Source organism: Danio aesculapii, chromosome 15, assembly GCF_903798145.1.
Source record: "Danio aesculapii chromosome 15, fDanAes4.1, whole genome shotgun sequence".
NCBI classification, from domain to species: domain Eukaryota; kingdom Metazoa; phylum Chordata; class Actinopteri; order Cypriniformes; family Danionidae; genus Danio; species Danio aesculapii.
This window is the reverse complement of record NC_079449.1, coordinates 10776376-10794556: the sequence shown is the minus strand read 5'-3', so window position 1 is coordinate 10794556 and position 18181 is coordinate 10776376. Positions and strand designations below refer to the sequence as shown.

Below are 18181 nucleotides of genomic sequence, written 5' to 3'. Positions count from 1 at the left end.
TTAATGTATGTCTTAAGTGTGCGGTATGATATACAGTACAGTGCTCAGCATATATAAGTACACCCCTCACAAATCTATCTTTTAAATTCATATTTTTAATAGGAAGCTATACAATATTATATTTGTGCACATTAGATTAGTCGGTACTGAAGCCAAATCTGGAGCTTATCTAACAAAATAACTTACGATAACGGTCCAAAAACTAGTGCACTCAAATTTATATGTTACAGAAAAATATTAAATACAAATTAAAAAAAGAGGAAAAATCAAGAGAAGCAAAAAAAATGAAAAAATTTGTTGAAATTTTGTAGGTTGTAATTTATTTTCCAATATTTAGCTTGAATTTAATTGTATTATCTTTCAATTTCTCAATATGTTTGGTGACTAAAACTTTATTTAAATAAATATATATTATTAATAAACCTGTTTTGTTTAAATACACCAAAATACATTGCCTATATTCACTAAGAAATGGATAAAAACATTAATTTTCAAAATGGGGTGTACTCGGTTATGCTGAGCACTGTATGTGTTGTAAGTCCATTACGCTGCAGAACAAATCGCCCCAAAAGGCAATAGTATAGTATGTTGATGCAGCCTTTATGATGCAAGCTGAGATTGCATCGCCCAGAGATGCAGTGTCAGACAAATTGCACTCGGTGGAGCTAGTGATGTCACTGTGATGGGTAGGGTTAGGGGTGGGGTTAGGTGAGTGCATTAAAAAGCATTGGAAGCAGCTTGCATCTGCACCGAGTCTGCAGCTAGACCCCTCTCCAAAAAGAGCTCAATAAACTTTACAGTAACTATATGAAAAAAAAATGAACACAGTACAATTTTTCTTTCTCATTATTCATAATGAATAACCTTTCATATTTTGTATCATGAAACTTTCTAGATAGACCATAAAGCTGTCTTCTTTCCAATGATACCTAATTTTTGATAGTAGCTCACTAGGGTCAAGACCTGTTACTAAAGTTAGGTAGGTGTAAATTAGGCAAATCTTTATATTATGATGGTTTGTTCTGTAGGCAATCAAAAAAAAATATTGCTTAAGTGGGCTATTAATAATATTGACCTTAACTGCTTTCATCCTAGCTGAAATAAAACAAATAAGACTTTCTCCAGAAGAAAAAATATTATAGGAATTACTGTGAAAAATTCCTTACTCTGTTAAACATCATTTAGGAAATATTTGAAAAGGGCTAATCATTTTGACTGTACTTCCTGTCAGTTTTACAGCAGCACGCATGATTTCTTGGAGGACGGTTGTTTGGGATGAAGGAAAATCCGAGCCGCTTCTGTGAAGACCTCTTTCACCCCGTCCTGGCTGAGCGCTGAACACTCCATGTATTTCCGGGCCTGTATTTGTCTGGCCAGCGTCGTCCCCTGCTGCTGGGACACCACCGACAGACTCTTCTCCTTCAGCTTCTTCAGCTCCTCCGGATCGTCCCTCAGGTCCTTCTTAGTGCCCACTAGAAGGATGGGCACATTCGGGCAGTGTTCGAACACCTCGGGATGCCACTTCAGCTTGACATTCTCAAAAGATGAAGGACTGGTGACGCTGAAACAGATGATGAAGATGTTGGTCTGCGGATAGGACAGAGTACGCAAACGGTCATACTCCTCCTGTCCTGCTGTGTCCCACAGGTTCAGGCTGACAGTTTTTGAGTCCACTAACACTTGTGCGCTGTAGTTGTCGAACACAGTGGGAACGTATTCTTTGGGAAAGGCGTTTGTGGTGAAGGAAATCAGCAGGCAGGTTTTTCCCACAGCTCCGTCTCCCACCACCACACACTTGATGTTCTGCATTGTCCTTCTGCCTTCAGCTTCAGATCACTGAAAGGTACAGATACGCAAAGTGATCAAAAAGTGAGAACGTAATCTTATTAAGGGTGCTTCACTGTAAAAAATGGGTTTCTTACTTAGAGTTTTGTCTTGTTTTCAGTCCAAATATATAAAAATTCTTCAATCAAGAAGCATTTTTAGACAAGCTGAAAAATTGTCTTGTTTTCAGAAATAATGACTCAAAATTAAGTGTGTTTTTCATTTAACAAGCAAAATTATCTGCTAATGGGGTAAGAAATAATCTTTTTTTTTTCTTTTGACATTATACTGTACATACATACTGTACAGTTGAATTCAGAATTATTAGCCCCCCTTTTAATTTTTTTTTTCAAATATTTCCCAAATGATCTTTAACAGGAAATATTCACAGTATGTCTGATAATATTTTTTCTTCTGGAAAAAGTCTTATTTGTTTTATTTTGGCTAGAATAAAAGCAGTTTTCAATTTTTTAAACACCATTTTAAGGTCAAAATTATTAGCCCTTTTAAGCTATATATTTTTTCGAAAGTCTAACCCTAACTTGCCTAGTTAACCTAATTAACCTAGTTAAGCCTTTAAATGTAATTTTAAGCTGTATAGAAGTGTCTTGAAAATATCTAGTCAAATATTATTTACTGTCATCATGGCAAAAATAAAATAAATCAGTTATTAGAAATGAGTTATTAAAACTCTTAGAAATGTGTTGAAAAAAATCTTCCCTCCGTTAAACAGAACTTGGGGAAAAAAATAAACAGGGGGGCTAATAATTCTGACTTCAACTGTATAACATAAATATTACATATAGATTATATATTTTTTTATTTTTAGCTGTTTAATGTGTTGCTACCATGTTTTAGCATGTCATAGCTGATAGTATATTGCTAAGATGTTTTATCATGATTTAACTAATTGCTAACATGTTTCAGCATGTTTTTAAACATATCGAGCAAGTTTAGCATTTTGCTAGCATGATTAGTTTACTGTTGGCATGTTGGTCATGTGATTTAAGACATTAAAATAATCTGTTTTTTCCTCTGGACATAAGATTATTTCTCTTACCCCATTGGCAGATTATTTTGCTTGGTTAAAGGAAAACTGACTTCATTTTGGCATATTATTGGCAGATTATTTTGCTTGGTTAAAGGAAAACTGACTTCATTTTGGCATATTATTTCTGAAAACAAGACAATATGTTTTGCTTGTCTAGAAAATTCTTCTTCATTTAAAATGTTTAGACATATGGACTAGAAACAAGACAAAAGGTAAGAAAAGCATTTTTTGCAGTGTTATTACAGCTGATTCACCCCCCCCCCCCCCTTATTACAGCATTATAACAGATTTTAAAGTACACATGCAATCAAAACTAACTATATGTTTTTGTTAGCTCACATTGCTAGTTTTGTGGTGAACAATTCATATGTGCATGTCATCAAGAAAAGAAAAAAGTTTGCCCTTATCTTTTATTGAAATCTGAAAATGCTCTTCCTGTTTGTTTTCAGGTAAATTATCAGATTACATCTGTCTGAGGTATTGGGCGTGGCTAACATACTTAACCACATCCCTGCAACGGCTCAACAAACAGAAATGGTGAGCAGGAGGTGTCTGTTAGGTTGAAATAACTCTCCCTAAACCCTTTTCCCCATCTATCTACTTTACTACAGCCAATCAGCTTGCAGTAGAAAAAAACAAGCCACGCCCACTGTTTTCTCATTTAATATTCCATTTATCTAGGAAATGCGTTACAATAAGAGAAAAAAAAAACGGTCACAGCTTCCGGTTCATGCTGACTTCAAGCTGAATCTGGGGTCTCTGGTGATTGATGTAATGCAAGTCAATGGTCAACAGTTTTTAAGAATTAAAGTCCTTTAATTAAAATTTACCATGTTTATTTTGCTAGCTCACATTGTTATTTATAAGGTAACCAATTATTCCATGCAAGTTAATCCACTAAAAACTAATAGTTTGTTTTGGTAATCTTCAGTCAAAAAATGACCATCTATTGATGTCAACCGGAGGACTTCCATAGCAACTGCATGTTAATATCATCTATACCATTAGTTTGCAATGAGGGAATGATGTGCAAAAGAAAGCCACATCCCCTACTAAATATTCCTAAATATTCCATTTCAATAGGGCATATGAACTTATAATTTTGAATAAGCCAGCTCGGGAGCCTTTCATCCCATTTTATGCCTAAACAACTAATTGAATGCTTAACTGACTACATTTTGATTCTATTACAATCTAAATGCTGCTAATGGAGGCTTGTGAAATTGAAAGTAGCCACATCAACCTTTCACCTAAAGTTTATCGGTGGCTGAAACACACTTATATAGCCCTCTGACACAGAATATTGAGTAGGGGGTGTGGCTTTCTTTTTGCGCATCATTATAGAAAAAAAAGGTAAGTGTGGTGTGTGGTTAAGAATATTAAGGTTAAAGTTGTCAAACTGAACCACAGGGGATTGATTTGACTTTTTGAATGCATTTACTTTACCATAGTAAAGTGTATTATAATGAACATATTATGGTATTTGCAACTCTTTACTAATAAATACTAGTAGGCCTGTCACAATAATCAATATATCGACTTATTGCACAGCACAAGGACATGACCTCAATCATTTTTTGGTATTTACACCATAGTATTTACCATAAATGACTTTAGTATATTTTCATGTGGGTGCCGGATGACTGAAAATAGTTCAATTTCTTACTTTTTTCTAGTTCTTTTTACCTTGGACATTTTTGTTAACATTTATTATTATTATTATTATTATTATTTATTTATTTATTTATTTATTTGTTTAGGATATATGTTTTCACATTCTGATTCCAATACCTAATTATTAAATTGTTAAAATGACTATAATTAAATGAAATATTCTTAAGAATAAAATATCATGTGTTCACTGGAAGAGTGTACATACATTATGATGCTATGATAGTGTGAAAATGGTCTTAAAATGGCAGTAATATTGTTTATCGAAATCAATTTTGTTGCTATACATAAAAAAAATAGATATTGTGTATTGAACCCAAGACCGGTTACTCACTGAAGCTAAGCAGGGCTGAGTCTGGGTACTGTGAGGTCTTAGTGAGGCCAGCAGGGGGCGCTCAACTTGTGATCTGCCCTTGAGTCCTAATGCCCCAGAAAAGTGAAGGGGACACTCTGCTGTCAGTGAGCGCTGTCTTTCGGATGAGACGTTAAACCGAGGCCCTGACTCTCTGTGGTCATTAAAAATCCCATGGCATTTCTTGTAAAGTGTGGGGTATAACCCCGGTGTTCTGGCTGAATTCCCTGCATCGGCCCATCATGGCCTCCCAATCATCCCACACTGAATTGGCTCTTTTACAGTCTTTCAACTCCACCAATAGCTGGTGTATGGTGAGTGCACTGGCACCATTGTCCTGTGGTTGCCGTCGCATCATCCAAGTGGATGCTGCACACTGGTGGTGGTGTGGAGAGACCCCCCTCATGATTATGAAGCCTTTTGGGTGTATGGCCACACAAGATAAATGAGCTATATAAATACACATTACATTATTGCCAGGAGAACTGTACTTTCCTGACTGCAGTCACTTTATGACAAGTGTAAATTTTTGGCTTAGAACCTTCCCAGCAGACACACAGATGTTAATATTAGGTTAGATTGAGTATTAGGTTAGATTAAGGTTGTGACTTCAGGTGACCAAAATTCAGGGTCTAGTCAGTGTCTAAGGACAATGTTATGACGTTATGACGTCAAATGACATTGATGTTTGGTTGATTGTGTTGAAAAGTGACCAAAATCCAACGTTGAGCCAACATGTTAATCCAACATCATATTGACGTCAAATACTGACGCTTATTTGTCAAGTATGGTAACTGTCTGATAGACGTCATAGCTGTAACATCATTAGACGTTGATATTTCGTTGATTTTAGGTTGTACGTTGGACATTGACATCTGCCTAACATCATCCAAACAAATTGCAGCGTCCCCACAAAGTTGGGCTACAACCTTAATCTGATATCATGTTGATGTCCTGTGCCATCTTTTTATACACTAAACGCTCTTTCCCACCAAGAACAAAAACAATCATTGCTATAATTATTTTACGCATTTTATAAACAATAAATGCATTAAGTACACCCTGCTTTGAAGTTTTTCAGCATTCAAAGTGTCAGACACATGCTAACATTATAATAAAGTCAGGATTACAATGCACTGATCTGAATTGTAATATACTGTACTGTAGTTAGATTCTTGGTTTGAATGGGCCGTAAAACAAATGTCTCTAAATGTCTAAAAATAATTCAGTAATAAATACAACATAACAATTTTGAAATCACTTTTAAGTATGTACAGATTTATAGCAGAAACTAAATGCTAGCTGATTTTTGTGTTCTATGATAGAAACTAAAGTCATATTGGTTTATACAGGCTTAGAACCTTCCAGACACACAACATCATAAGATATTAGATTAGATTTAGGTCGTGATTTCAGGTGACCAATTCGATGTCTAGCCAGCGTCTAAGGACAACGTTATTTTGACATCCAATAACATCATCAAAAGATTTTAGGTTGCATTGGAAGGTGACCATAATCCAACATCGAGCCAACATCTTAAACCAACCTCATATTGACGGCAAGTACTGACATTTATTCATCAGGTATGGCAACAAAATCCAACATTGATAGATGTCATAGTGGTAACATCTACAAAACATCAAGCGGTAGCATCAATACATGCCAATATTTGGTTGATTTAAGGTTGGATGTTGACGTCGGCCTAACGTTGGATTCTGATGTCAACCTGATTTTCATTTCAAAACCAATTGCGACGTCCCCACAATGTTGGGATACAACATCAATCTGATGTCATGTTGGCGCCCTGTGCCTGCTGGGTTAGTTCCAGTAAACCCAGTAGTTCCCACCAATCATTACTATAAATATTTTATCCATTTTATGAACAATAAATGCATCAAGGCCCAATCACAATTCTATTTTTGTTTTTTAAACAAATAACGCACAGCACTACTACGGTTACAGAAAAGTTCGCGCTGTTATAATTCACTAACCTTTTAATACGTTTTGGTGCGATTATCACCCGCTATTAAAAAAATAGAATGTTTTAAATGAGAAGCTGTAATGTAGCTGTGGCGGGATGAATCTTGGCGTGGCGCCCCACCATGGAAGAATGAATGTAGCGGAAACCATGATATGTCATTGCGATCTCATGCTTCATATGAGATCAGACGATCGCGACTGCTGTTATTGCAGTTGCTTTATTTTTTGGTACTTATCTTCAGGAAATCACTGAAGGCATATATTATGTTATCATAACGATCTAATGTGGCAATAAGATCGTAACTATACTGCGCATTTACACAGTGGCCATATTCATCTATGTACAGTAAACCCATTCACAGCCAATAGACTTTTCTGACAGGGTATTCGAGTGTCAACAAGAGTTATGATTATAGATTATAAATTGCGAAATTTTGTGGTTTTTTATTTTAGCATTTTTTTAAAGCATGGTGGTAAAACATGAACGCGGTTATACATATATTAAAACTTGTTTGTTGTAAAAATTCATAATAATGAAAAAATACAAATTTGTGGATCTCCTTACTTCTGGGTGCAACTGTTGTGCAGCTGTTGTGGCTGGTTTATTCTGGGAAATTTTCATACCCCTTGGTTTCAAGTGTGGTCCTGAAAAATCTTTGTTCGAAGGGTTATCTACCCCTTCCCCTTAGCCCTACACCTTCAAGCTAAAGAGAATTGGGACACCCCTACCCCTTCACGGGAACGGGCAAAACGAGGGGTAGGGGAAGGGCCAGGGGCGTCGCTAGACCCAATTTACTGGGACACGAGCCCCAGTAAAAATCTCCAGTGCCCCAGTAAATGAAAGCAGTGTGTTTAATAAAAAAAGCAAACTGATGCATCTCAACGTGTGCGCAGAGAAATTGCGCCTCTCCGTATGTGCGCCTCTCTCACGCGCTGCTCTTCTGCCGGTACGAGTCCCGGTAGTTAACATGCGCGCCAAAAAAGCAGGCTACTTACTTGTCACGTGCCGCTCATGTGTTGTAAAACCGGCGTAACAGCCTTTTTCATTTAGCTAGTCGACAAAACTAAAGTTTAAACAATATGACAGTGATCTTACTAAGCATGCCTCCTGATTTTTTGTATGAAGCAAAAAGGAGGGATGAGGAGTCAGAGAGGTAAAGACTTAATAAACCTAATTCTCTGCCATGTATCAAGTCTAAGTCTTTTTTGGATTTTATTGAATTGTCTATAGAATTTCATTCAAATGAAATTAATATTTATGCAAAAGATTTCTTAAATGATCTTAGCATATCACTCCAGTTTTGTCTAAACATTGCTTTCCAGTTACATTTAAGATTATTTAGAATAATATTCGTATAAAAACAATAATAATAATAATAAAAAATAATAATAATAATATGTTATTTAATTTTTTTATTTTTTGGTGCCCCAGTAGAGCTTTATGTCTAGCAACGCCCCTGGGAATGGCTAAGGGGTAGAATTGGTATTGGGCCTAAATACACCCTGCTTTGGAGAGTTTCAGCATTCAAAGTGTCAGACACATGCTAACATTATAATAAAGTCATGCATTGATTTGAATTGTAATATACTGTAGTTATAATTCTTGGTTTGAATGGGCCGTAAAACAAATGTCTCACTGAAAGCTTCTTTGGTAAGAAAGACAATAAAATAACTAAGGAATCACTATGAAATATGAAATAACACTTTTGAAATCTCTTTTTTTAGAGCAGAAATTAAATGCTAGCTGATGTTTCTGTCTGTTCTATGATAGAAACTAAAGTCATATTGGTTCATAATAATGCAAAACATCTATGAAACAGCCATTTCAGTACTGAAAATACAAAACTAACAAACCAAGCTTGAAGACCATTTGGGTTTTTGTAAGCTGTTTGTCACGTGTGTTTTCAGCTAAAAACATCCACCATCACAGCCACAAAACATTACAGCGTAGTCGATGACTTTTATTTATATCTTTCTGAGAAGAACATCTGCAGATAGCTGATAGGGAAGTCATTCATTTCATGAGCATGTCTATATAAGTTTAATGCAATGGTAGAATAATAAAATAATCGAATGAAATCCATCATAACATGATGCACATTGAAAAAACACTGAATATAGTTATGGAACTGAGTAAATAACAGGTTTATGAGTTCAAAATATCTTTGCTCACAATAAAGTCAAAAACTTCTGCGTTTAGTGCATGTGGTAGGTCTGGAGTAGCCTTTACACACAGTTGCCTTCGTCCTACCCTGACGCAGACCTCTTTGCACTTCAAAAATATAACTACTATGCATGTCATGACAACAAAGAGCACAAGATCTATGTTTGGTCAACTTGGGCCCTGTCCAGATTCTAAACCTTAGTGTGAAGGAGTAGGGGTGACCCAGTTCTCTTATGCTTGGAGATGAAGGGGTAAGGGGAAGGGCCATACAGTCCTTCAAATAAAGATTTTTTAGAACCACACTACAAACGATGGGGTATGAGAAACTTTCTTGAATATAAAGAAACAGCTAAAGCAACAATATGGCTACAAAAGCCAGCAAGGAGACCCACACATGTAAAAAAAAGGGCATTAATAAGTATTTTTACTACAAACAAGCATCTGATTAATTAGATTTCTAATGGCATTAATGTGTTACAGTCATGATCTTCACAGTAACATAAATGAAAAAAAAAACATTTCACTAACTATAGTCCTATATCAATGCAGTGAAATATTCCACAACATATTGATAATGTCACCCAGTGACTTGACAGAATAGGCCAGTCTGGACTTTAGGAATTTTGATTTTCGGGCAATAGCTGCCCACACTGTAAAAAGTGATTAGTTACTTAAAGCAAGTAAACCAATTGCCTTAAAAGTAAGTGCCTTAAAGTTGACTTTACAAAAAAAAAAAAAAATTGTAAAGTAATTGTCACTTTTTTTTAAAATAAAAGTAAACTAATCACTTTTTTCCAATCCACCATTATTATATTTGTTTTTTTCCCCAGCTTTTCTGTATCTAGCAAAATGACATGCTCTTCCAGACTCCAGTGTGTCTTCTAAATTCAATGCAGGCTATAAATGTAGATTTTATAGACCTAATGAAGCTCCAAATATATAATATTGTGATAATTACAGTAATTATTTGAAAACTGAAGTGCTAAAATAGTCTGACACTGTAAAAAGGTATTCGTTTATTTAAAGAAAGTAAGTACAATTAGGATAATTATAAACAAATGTAATCAACTTAATAGTTTAAAAGGTGTACAAAAAAGGTGTACTTCATTTTTGTAAAGTCAACTTGTTGCTTTTAAGGCAATCAGTTAACCCGCTTTTAGTAACAAATCACTTTTTAAAGTGCAGTGTTGGGTATTTTAGCACATCTATTTTAAAATAATTACTGTAATTATCGCAATATTACATATTTGGTGCATCATTAAGTCTATAAAATCTACATTTATAATCTGTATTGAATTTAGAAGACACACTGGAGTTAGTACAATTAGCATAATTATAAAAATTCAGTCAACTTGACAGTTTCAAGTTATAATGGGTTTACTTACATTATTATTGTAAATTCAACTTGTTGCTTTTAAGGCAACTCGCTTTAAGTAACTAATTACTTTTTACAGTGCACTGCTTTGGATGTACACTGTAAAACCCAAAAGTCAACTTTTAAATAAAATGAGTGTAGTTAACTCAATTTACTGAAAGTTCATTCTAGTCATTTGAAAAGAGTTTTGACCTCTTTGTTGAAAGTAATGAGTTAATTAAATACCTCATTACTTCAACTTAAATGGAATAAGTTCACAGCACTCATATAGATTAGTTTTTTTTGTAGCAATCAGTTTCCTCAAACGGTTTGAGTTGCCTTAACTTATTTGGTTTTACAGTACTCAGTTGGTTTGAGTTCTCTTAAATCACTGGGTTTCACTGTGAATTAAGTTCACAGTATTCATTAGGATTAGTTTTTGAACTTAATCAGAATCAGAATCAGTTTTATTGCCAAGTGTGCTTCACACACACAAGGAATTTGTTTTGGCTACAGAAGCTTCCAGTGTACATAAAGTGACAAATGACAACACAAAATAAATCTGAAAAATAAAATAATAATAATAAAAAATGATAAACATTAAACAGATGCGGTTAGTGAAGAAACCTGGATGTTGAGTTGTATGTACAGATTGTTATAAATATACAGGTTATAAGGTGCTGTGTACAAGTGCGAATGTAGAAAGTATTGCATTGTATATTGATATAAGGTGCTGTGTACAAGTGCGTATGAGAAAGTATTGCACATATTTATTGCACAATAGGGGAATATTTAACTGTTCATAAGGTAGACAGCCTAAGGAAAGAAACTTTTCCTGTGTCTGGCTGTTTTTGTGCTCGGTGCTCTGAAGCGCCGACCAGACGGTAACAGTTGGAACAGGTAGTGTGCTGGGTGTGAGGCGTCCAGAGTGATTTTGCGAGCCCTTTTACTCACTCTGGAAGAGTACAGTTCTTGAAGTGTAGAAAGGGTTGTGCAAGTGATTTGTTCAGCAGTCCGGACTATTCGCTGTAGTCTTCGGAGGTCGGGTTTGGCAGCTGAGCCGAACCAGACGGTGATTGAAGTGCAGAGGATGGATTGGATGACAGCTGAGTAGAACTGTACGAGTAGCTCCTGTGGCAGGTTGAACTTCCTCAGCTGACGAAGGAAGTACAGTCTCTGCTGGGCTTTCTTCACAATAGAGTCTATATGAATGTCCCACTTCAGATCCTGAGAGATGGTGGTGCCCAGGAACCTGAATGACTCTATTGCAGCCACTGTGCTGTTCATGATGGTGAGTGGGGGGAGTGCAGGGGGGTTTCTCCTGAAGTCCACTATCATCTCCACTGTTTTGAGCGTGTTCAGCTCCAGGTTGTTGTATCTGCACCATAACGCCAGCCGCTCCACCTCTTGTCTGTATGCAGACTCGTCACCGTTCTGGATGAGGCCGATAACAGTAGTGTCGTCTGCAAACTTAATGAGTTTGATGGAGGGGTCTTTTGCAGTGCAGTCGTTGGTGTACAGGGAGAAGAGCAGTGGAGAAAGAACACATCCCTGGGGGGCACCAGTGCTGATGGTGCGGCTGTCGGATGTGATTTTGCCCATTCTGACTAGCTGCTGTCTATCTGTCAGAAAGCTGGTGATCCATTGACAGACAGAGCTAGGAACAGAGAGCTGGGCCTGTTTGTACTCAAGCAGTGATGGGACGATGGTGTTAAAGGCAGAACTGAAGTCCACAAACAGAATCCTTGCGTAGTTCCCTGGTTTGTCCAGATGTTGTAGGGTATAATGCAGTCCCATGTTGACTGCATCATCCACAGACCGGTTTGCTCTATAGGCGAACTGCAGGGGGTCCAGCAGGGGTCCAGTGATGTCCTTCAGATATGCTAGCACCAGTCTTTCGAATGACTTCATGGCCACAGATGTTAAGGCCACAGGTCTGTAGTCATTGAGTCCTGTGATCTTTGGCTTCTTCGGGATTGGGATGATGGTGGAGCGCTTAAAGCAGGATGGAACTTTGCGCTGTTCCAGTGATCTATTGAAGATATGTGAGAAAATGGGAGCCAGCTGGTCAGCGCAGGTTCTCAGACAGGCTGGTGAGACACCATCTGGCCCTGGTGCTTTCCTTCTCTTCTGTTTACTGAAGATCTGACGCACATTATCCTCACTGATCTGAAGAGCAGGGGGGAGAGGAAGATGGCTGGAGGTGTTGATGGCTGTGTAGGGCGATGGTCCGGGCTGTGTTGATGTGGTATTGATGGCTGTGTAGGGAGATGGTCCGGGCTGTGTTGATGTGGTGTTGATGGCTGTGTAGGGAGATGGTCCTGGCTATGTTGATGTGGTATTGATGGCCGTGTAGGGAGATGGTCCGGGCTGTGTTAAATGGTTTTGTTGCAGTCCGTTTCCTCAAGTAGTTTGAGTTACCTTAAGTTTTTGGGTTTTACAGTGTACAGTATGTGTGCATTATCACTTCTCTCTTATGTGTGTGTGCATTCGGATGGGTCAAAGGCAGAGTGTAACCTTATGTCATGGGTTTGCCAAGTACTATTTGATCCTAGATTATCTATTCCCTACCCCTAAACCCAAGCATAACTGTAAATTGTTCCAAAAATTAGAGAGGAATAATAGATGGATAACACTCATAGAAGTGCATAAACCTAACCATAAGCCTAAACTTAACATAAACAGTAAACAAATCTCTTAATTCTGATTAACCGACTGGAATGTTGTTCCAGGATCAACATAGATGTTAATACAGGAACTTGTCCTACTTGGGGAAATCAGGTTAAGAGAGGGTAACCATAGAGGTATCCATACTTGACAATTCTCACTTCACAAAAAGAGATATGCTTTTTACAGCACGTCTGTCTGGTATTGTATGTGTAAATGTGTAAATACATTACAGTTCTGTGCTTGTTGTAACATGATCCACCACTCATAATGCCAACCCAGGCTCACTCTGAAAATGTAGTCCTGCGAACGTTTCTGGAGACCGCGAATTATGTAGCCAGGGGTCCGTATGGCTGCATTTAATTTTATTTTAACGTACGCTGCGGGGCGGTGTGACGCCGTTCCTTTTTGCGCTTACCGGCTGACCGCTTACCCCGTGTGGAGGGCTTTCCTGCTGCAACCAGTTTGTCCAGTTAGCTCGTCCTGTACATCGGCAGACTTGAGACGCAGAGAGGAGTTGACCATGACGACAATGATGGGGTTCGAGTACAGGGAAGAGCGGGTCCAGAAATCAGGTAAGACAAAAACTATTCAAAAAATAAAATGAACGAGTGAATAACAGGGTGAGAATGTGGTAAAATCCGAAAACGTGGTAAAAATCAGATGAGGGCTTTTCTTTTTGTGGATTGCTTTTGTAAATTGTTGGTTGGGTTTAGAGAAGTGGGTGAGTGGTTCAATCGATAAAATTGGTTGGGTTTAGGGAAGGAGGAGGGTGGGTCAGTCGATTGGTCAGTCAGTCATTCAGTCAGTCAAACAGTCAGTCAACAGCGGCCTCTGGTGGGTTTACGTGAGAACAGCTGGCGCGAATGGCACTCACAAGAGAAATTTGAGATATGAAAATTGACACAGCGGCGTCTTGTGGATTCACGAAAACAAAAATTGCAAAAATACGTACTCCTAGGACGTATTTCGTGATCTCCAGAAACATATAAACGACTACATTTTCAGAATGAGCCTGGGTTGCTTTCATCCCTACTCCTTCAAGGCTTAGGGGTAGGGGTATAAAATAGAATTGGGATTGGGCCCAAGTCCAGAGTCCCATGGAGGAGCTCCAAACGAATACTTTAGTTTTGTGTTTATTTTATAATTAAAGTTGTTACCATTCCTCAGTTCCCATCTCTTTTGTTCTTGAACGAGTGTGAGTTTGAGCTACTTCCACAATAGCATTGAATGCATTTTCGGGAGTAAATTCCAAACGTTGGAAAAGAAACTCGACATAGTGGAACACAGAAACTTCATTGCCTACTAGTGTTTTGCAAGTGTAATTGCCAGAGCAGCACAGACAGAATGCAGAAGTATAAATGAAGAGTTCAGAAGCAAAAACCTCTAAGTGCCGTCTGAAATTTCCATCGAAAATGAACATTTTTCTCAGCCTGCTTTGTTTAAGTTAAGATTTTTCTCTTTAAAAAGCAGAAAAAGTACTTATTCATTGCCATAAAAGTGATATTACTGAACATACACACAGGAGCCTGATAAAAATACTCATTTTAGAGGAAAAATTCTGACATTATTTAGAGGTTTTTGCATCTAAACTCTTCAAATGTTGGCTACGTGCAAGGTGTGCTCCATAGAGTATGGCGATTACTTATTAATCATTAGTATTAATCAGCTTTAGGACAGTTCCTTTTTTCAAAGAAACTACAAAAAAATGTCAGTTATGGGGTCCCCGAGCACATATAAACCATTGACATACAGTATCATTTGTTTCATATTGCACAAATGGAAAATGCTTGAAAGAAAATTGTAAACTCCAGTAAAATAGACTGTAATGCAAAATCACTTATGTGCCAGAATACATGTTTCATAATGACCAAATGTCAAACTTTCAAAGAATTTTATCAGGCATTTAAACAGTTTTCGAATAAAATCTGAAACATTTTATCCTTTAAGCCACTCTTCTCTTCTCTAACTAACTTCTATAACTGCAAAATAAGTGGAAACAGTAATGCCACACATGTGTTCAGTCTGTAGTCATGCATATTTGCACTTATTCATTCATTCATTCATTGGAATGAACCGACAACTTATCCAGCATATGTTTTACGCAGCGGATGCCCTTCCAGCTGCAACCCAGTACTGGGAAACACCCATACACTCTCATCACATTCACATACAGTACAGCCAATTTAGTTAATTCAATTCACCTATTGTGCATCTCGTTGGACTATGAGAAAAACCAGGAAGAAATCCATGTGAACTCGGGGAGAACATGCAAACTCCACACAGAAATGCCAACTGACCCAGGCAGGACTCGAACCTGCAACCTTCTTGCTGTGAAGCGAATATTTGCGCTTGAGCATAGTTTTTCTTTACAAAGCGACATCGCCAACTACTGACCTGGCATGCATATTATAGCATGGATCCATCCCTTTTTCGCACTCATGCTTATTAGTCTTAGATTTGTTGGTTCAGTTTATGAGGCAGTTTGTCAGAAACATGGATTGTTCACAACATATATACTAAATAAAATATTTGGTTGACTAACAGCCAATAATAAATCAAATAAACGGTAACACTTTAGTTTAGACCACAATCCATGCTATTAACTACTGGCTTATTACCTGCTTATTATTAAGTGTTCATTAGTAGTTATAAAGTATGATCCTATTCTGCATCGCTAATCCTACCCAAAACCTAAACCCAAATTCTACCTTACTAACTATTAATAAACAGCTAATTAGTTATTTATTAAGCTAGTAGTGTTAGTTAATGGTTTGTTAACACAGTGAAACTAAAGTGTTACCAAATGGATCAGATTTGCAGCAGTCATTTGTTTACTGTATGTGTATCCCAGCATTATTTCAGCTCACGCTTTTCAAAACCTCTGATCTTGTTTTAGTTTCCATGTAATATCTAAATAAATTATTATTAGTATTCTTGTCAAATATGCTACAGACTGAAGCTTTTGCCTACTGTAGTTTATACAGCAAATTAAAGTAACAAGTAATGTGAATTTAATTCAATGTATCTTTACTGTCAATTGCACTCAACACATACACCATATAGCTTCTGACTTATAAAAGTAACACAGAGATCTATTTGAATACAGCACGATAAAAAGCGATGTTATATCTGTCTACTAATGACATCCCTGCATTCTTATCCGTTGTCAAAGTAAAGATGCACATTAAATGTCTAAGACTAATACTTATAGTGAGTTAAAGACGGATAATCAAGAGTTTAACTCACCGTGCATCATCCAAAAGAGCGTCTAAGATCTTGTCAAAAGTAGTCAGAATAAAACTGTCCCTAAATACAATGACACCGGGGGTTGTAGGAGGAAGTGAGCATAGTTTAGTGCACTTAGAGGAAGTCAGTGGAGAAGTTCGAGGATTATGCAGGCCATGCATTAACGAGGTGTGTGGTAAAAATGAGGAGGACACTTGTATGTGCGGGTTTATTTGGTTCTGTTTACAATTAATGCTCCATTTAGTAGAACCAAACGTGTATATGCGTGTGTGTGTGTGTGTGTGTAAATAGGTGTAATACATACGCATGCATAATGACGTAAAACTGAAAGTAAAATGTCAACACCCATTAGAAGGACGTTTTGTAATGTCATTTTGAGGCCACTGGGAGGCAGTGTATTCTTGCACAGACACAAACACAAGCTGCAGCCCTTGAGTGGGAAATAAAAGAAGTGTCAGGAAAATCTGTGCACTTTTTTCTTTTGCGCATGTCAAGGGACTGCATGTCCTTATACGCACTGCTGAAAAACGTATCCAGGTTGTATAATTATTGACTATTTATTGCTGTCAAATTAGCCAGAGAGATAATTATCAAGCAGTGTTTTTTGCTTTGGCGACTCTGTCCTAAAGAGATTTTTTGTAGGCTTTTTTTGCACTGAATTTTGTGGGAAACCTTTGATTTATGCATTAATCCTTGTAAAAAATATTCACTGGCTAACTAAAAAGCAGAAGGTTAGATAAGTTCATTTTTAAAAATGAAATAGCAATTTTTATAACAGTAATATATAGGATATATATAACAGTAAGAGCAGTCACATATAGAGGATGAAACCTGCAAAAACAATATATAAATAAATACGCAAATAGCCTATATGAATAAATGAGTAAATAAATCCATAAATCCTGCATAAATAAAACAATAAATAAATAAATATGCAAATAAACAAATAAATGTATATAAAAGTCCACAAATTCCTGCATAAATAAATGTATAAATAATTAATGGTGCAGGCAGATAAATAATTCCATAAATAACACGAATGTTGGGGCAATAAGAAAATGCTAAACTGAAAGTTTATTTTTTTCCCCCTTTCAAACATTAATTCATTTCTTGAACGTAGTTCCGTGTTTACTTTTCCTCAACATGCTAATGAAAATGAATGAATAAACGTTTAAAAGGGGGGAAATCAACATTTTCTTATTCCTTCAACATTCGTGTAATTTATTTAATTATTTATCTGTCTGCACTATTCATTATTTAACAGAATTATTAATTCCTTATTAATTATTATATATTAATTATTTATTTATGCAGGAATTTGTGGATTTTTTATACATTTATTTATTTATTTATTTATTTATTTGCATATTTATTTATTGTTTTATTTATGCAGGAATTTATGTATTTATTTACTCAATTATGTATATTTTGCGTATTTATTTATTTATTTATTTATTGTTTTTGCAGGTTTCTTCTTCCATAGTCACAATGTTTTTAAAAAGACTTAAAACACTAAAACTTTAGCTCAATTGAAAACAAAATCGAATGTATTTAAACTACAAAATAAAAAAATAAAAACATCTGAACTAAAGTATTATGCAAGCAATAATATATATATAAGTTATAATATGACACTACAAGCATTTTTTAGAAAATGTACTGGAAAAAATCTTACACGTTATATATGTCTTTTTTTCCTCTGTATAATTTTGAATTGAATTGTAAAATGTATTTATATTCTAAATATTATAACTTCTAAATATATATATACAGTTGAAGTCATAATTATGAGACCCCTTTTGATTAGTTAAGCCTTTAAATGTCACTATTAAGCTGTATAGAAGTGTCTTGAAAAATATCTAGTCAAAT

At 36.3% G+C, this 18181-nt stretch overlaps 1 protein-coding gene across 1 annotated transcript; it reads right to left on the bottom strand.

Annotated features, from left to right (window-relative positions):
- Nucleotides 1-383: 383 nt before the first annotated feature.
- Nucleotides 384-16520, bottom strand: rhoga (ras homolog family member Ga). Its single transcript, XM_056474027.1, has 2 exons — nt 16313-16520; nt 384-1836 (listed from the first exon to the last, which is right to left on the bottom strand). Exon 2 carries the CDS (start codon nt 1807-1809, stop codon nt 1234-1236), a length of 576 nt encoding a protein of 191 aa, XP_056330002.1. The 5' UTR covers nt 1810-1836; nt 16313-16520; the 3' UTR covers nt 384-1233.
- Nucleotides 16521-18181: the final 1661 nt, after the last annotated feature.

What these genes read in the sequence shown, in the direction of transcription:
- rhoga (XM_056474027.1), bottom strand. Translation starts at nt 1,809, where the DNA reads ATGCAGAACATCAAGTGTGTGGTGGTGGGAGACGGAGCTGTGGGAAAA.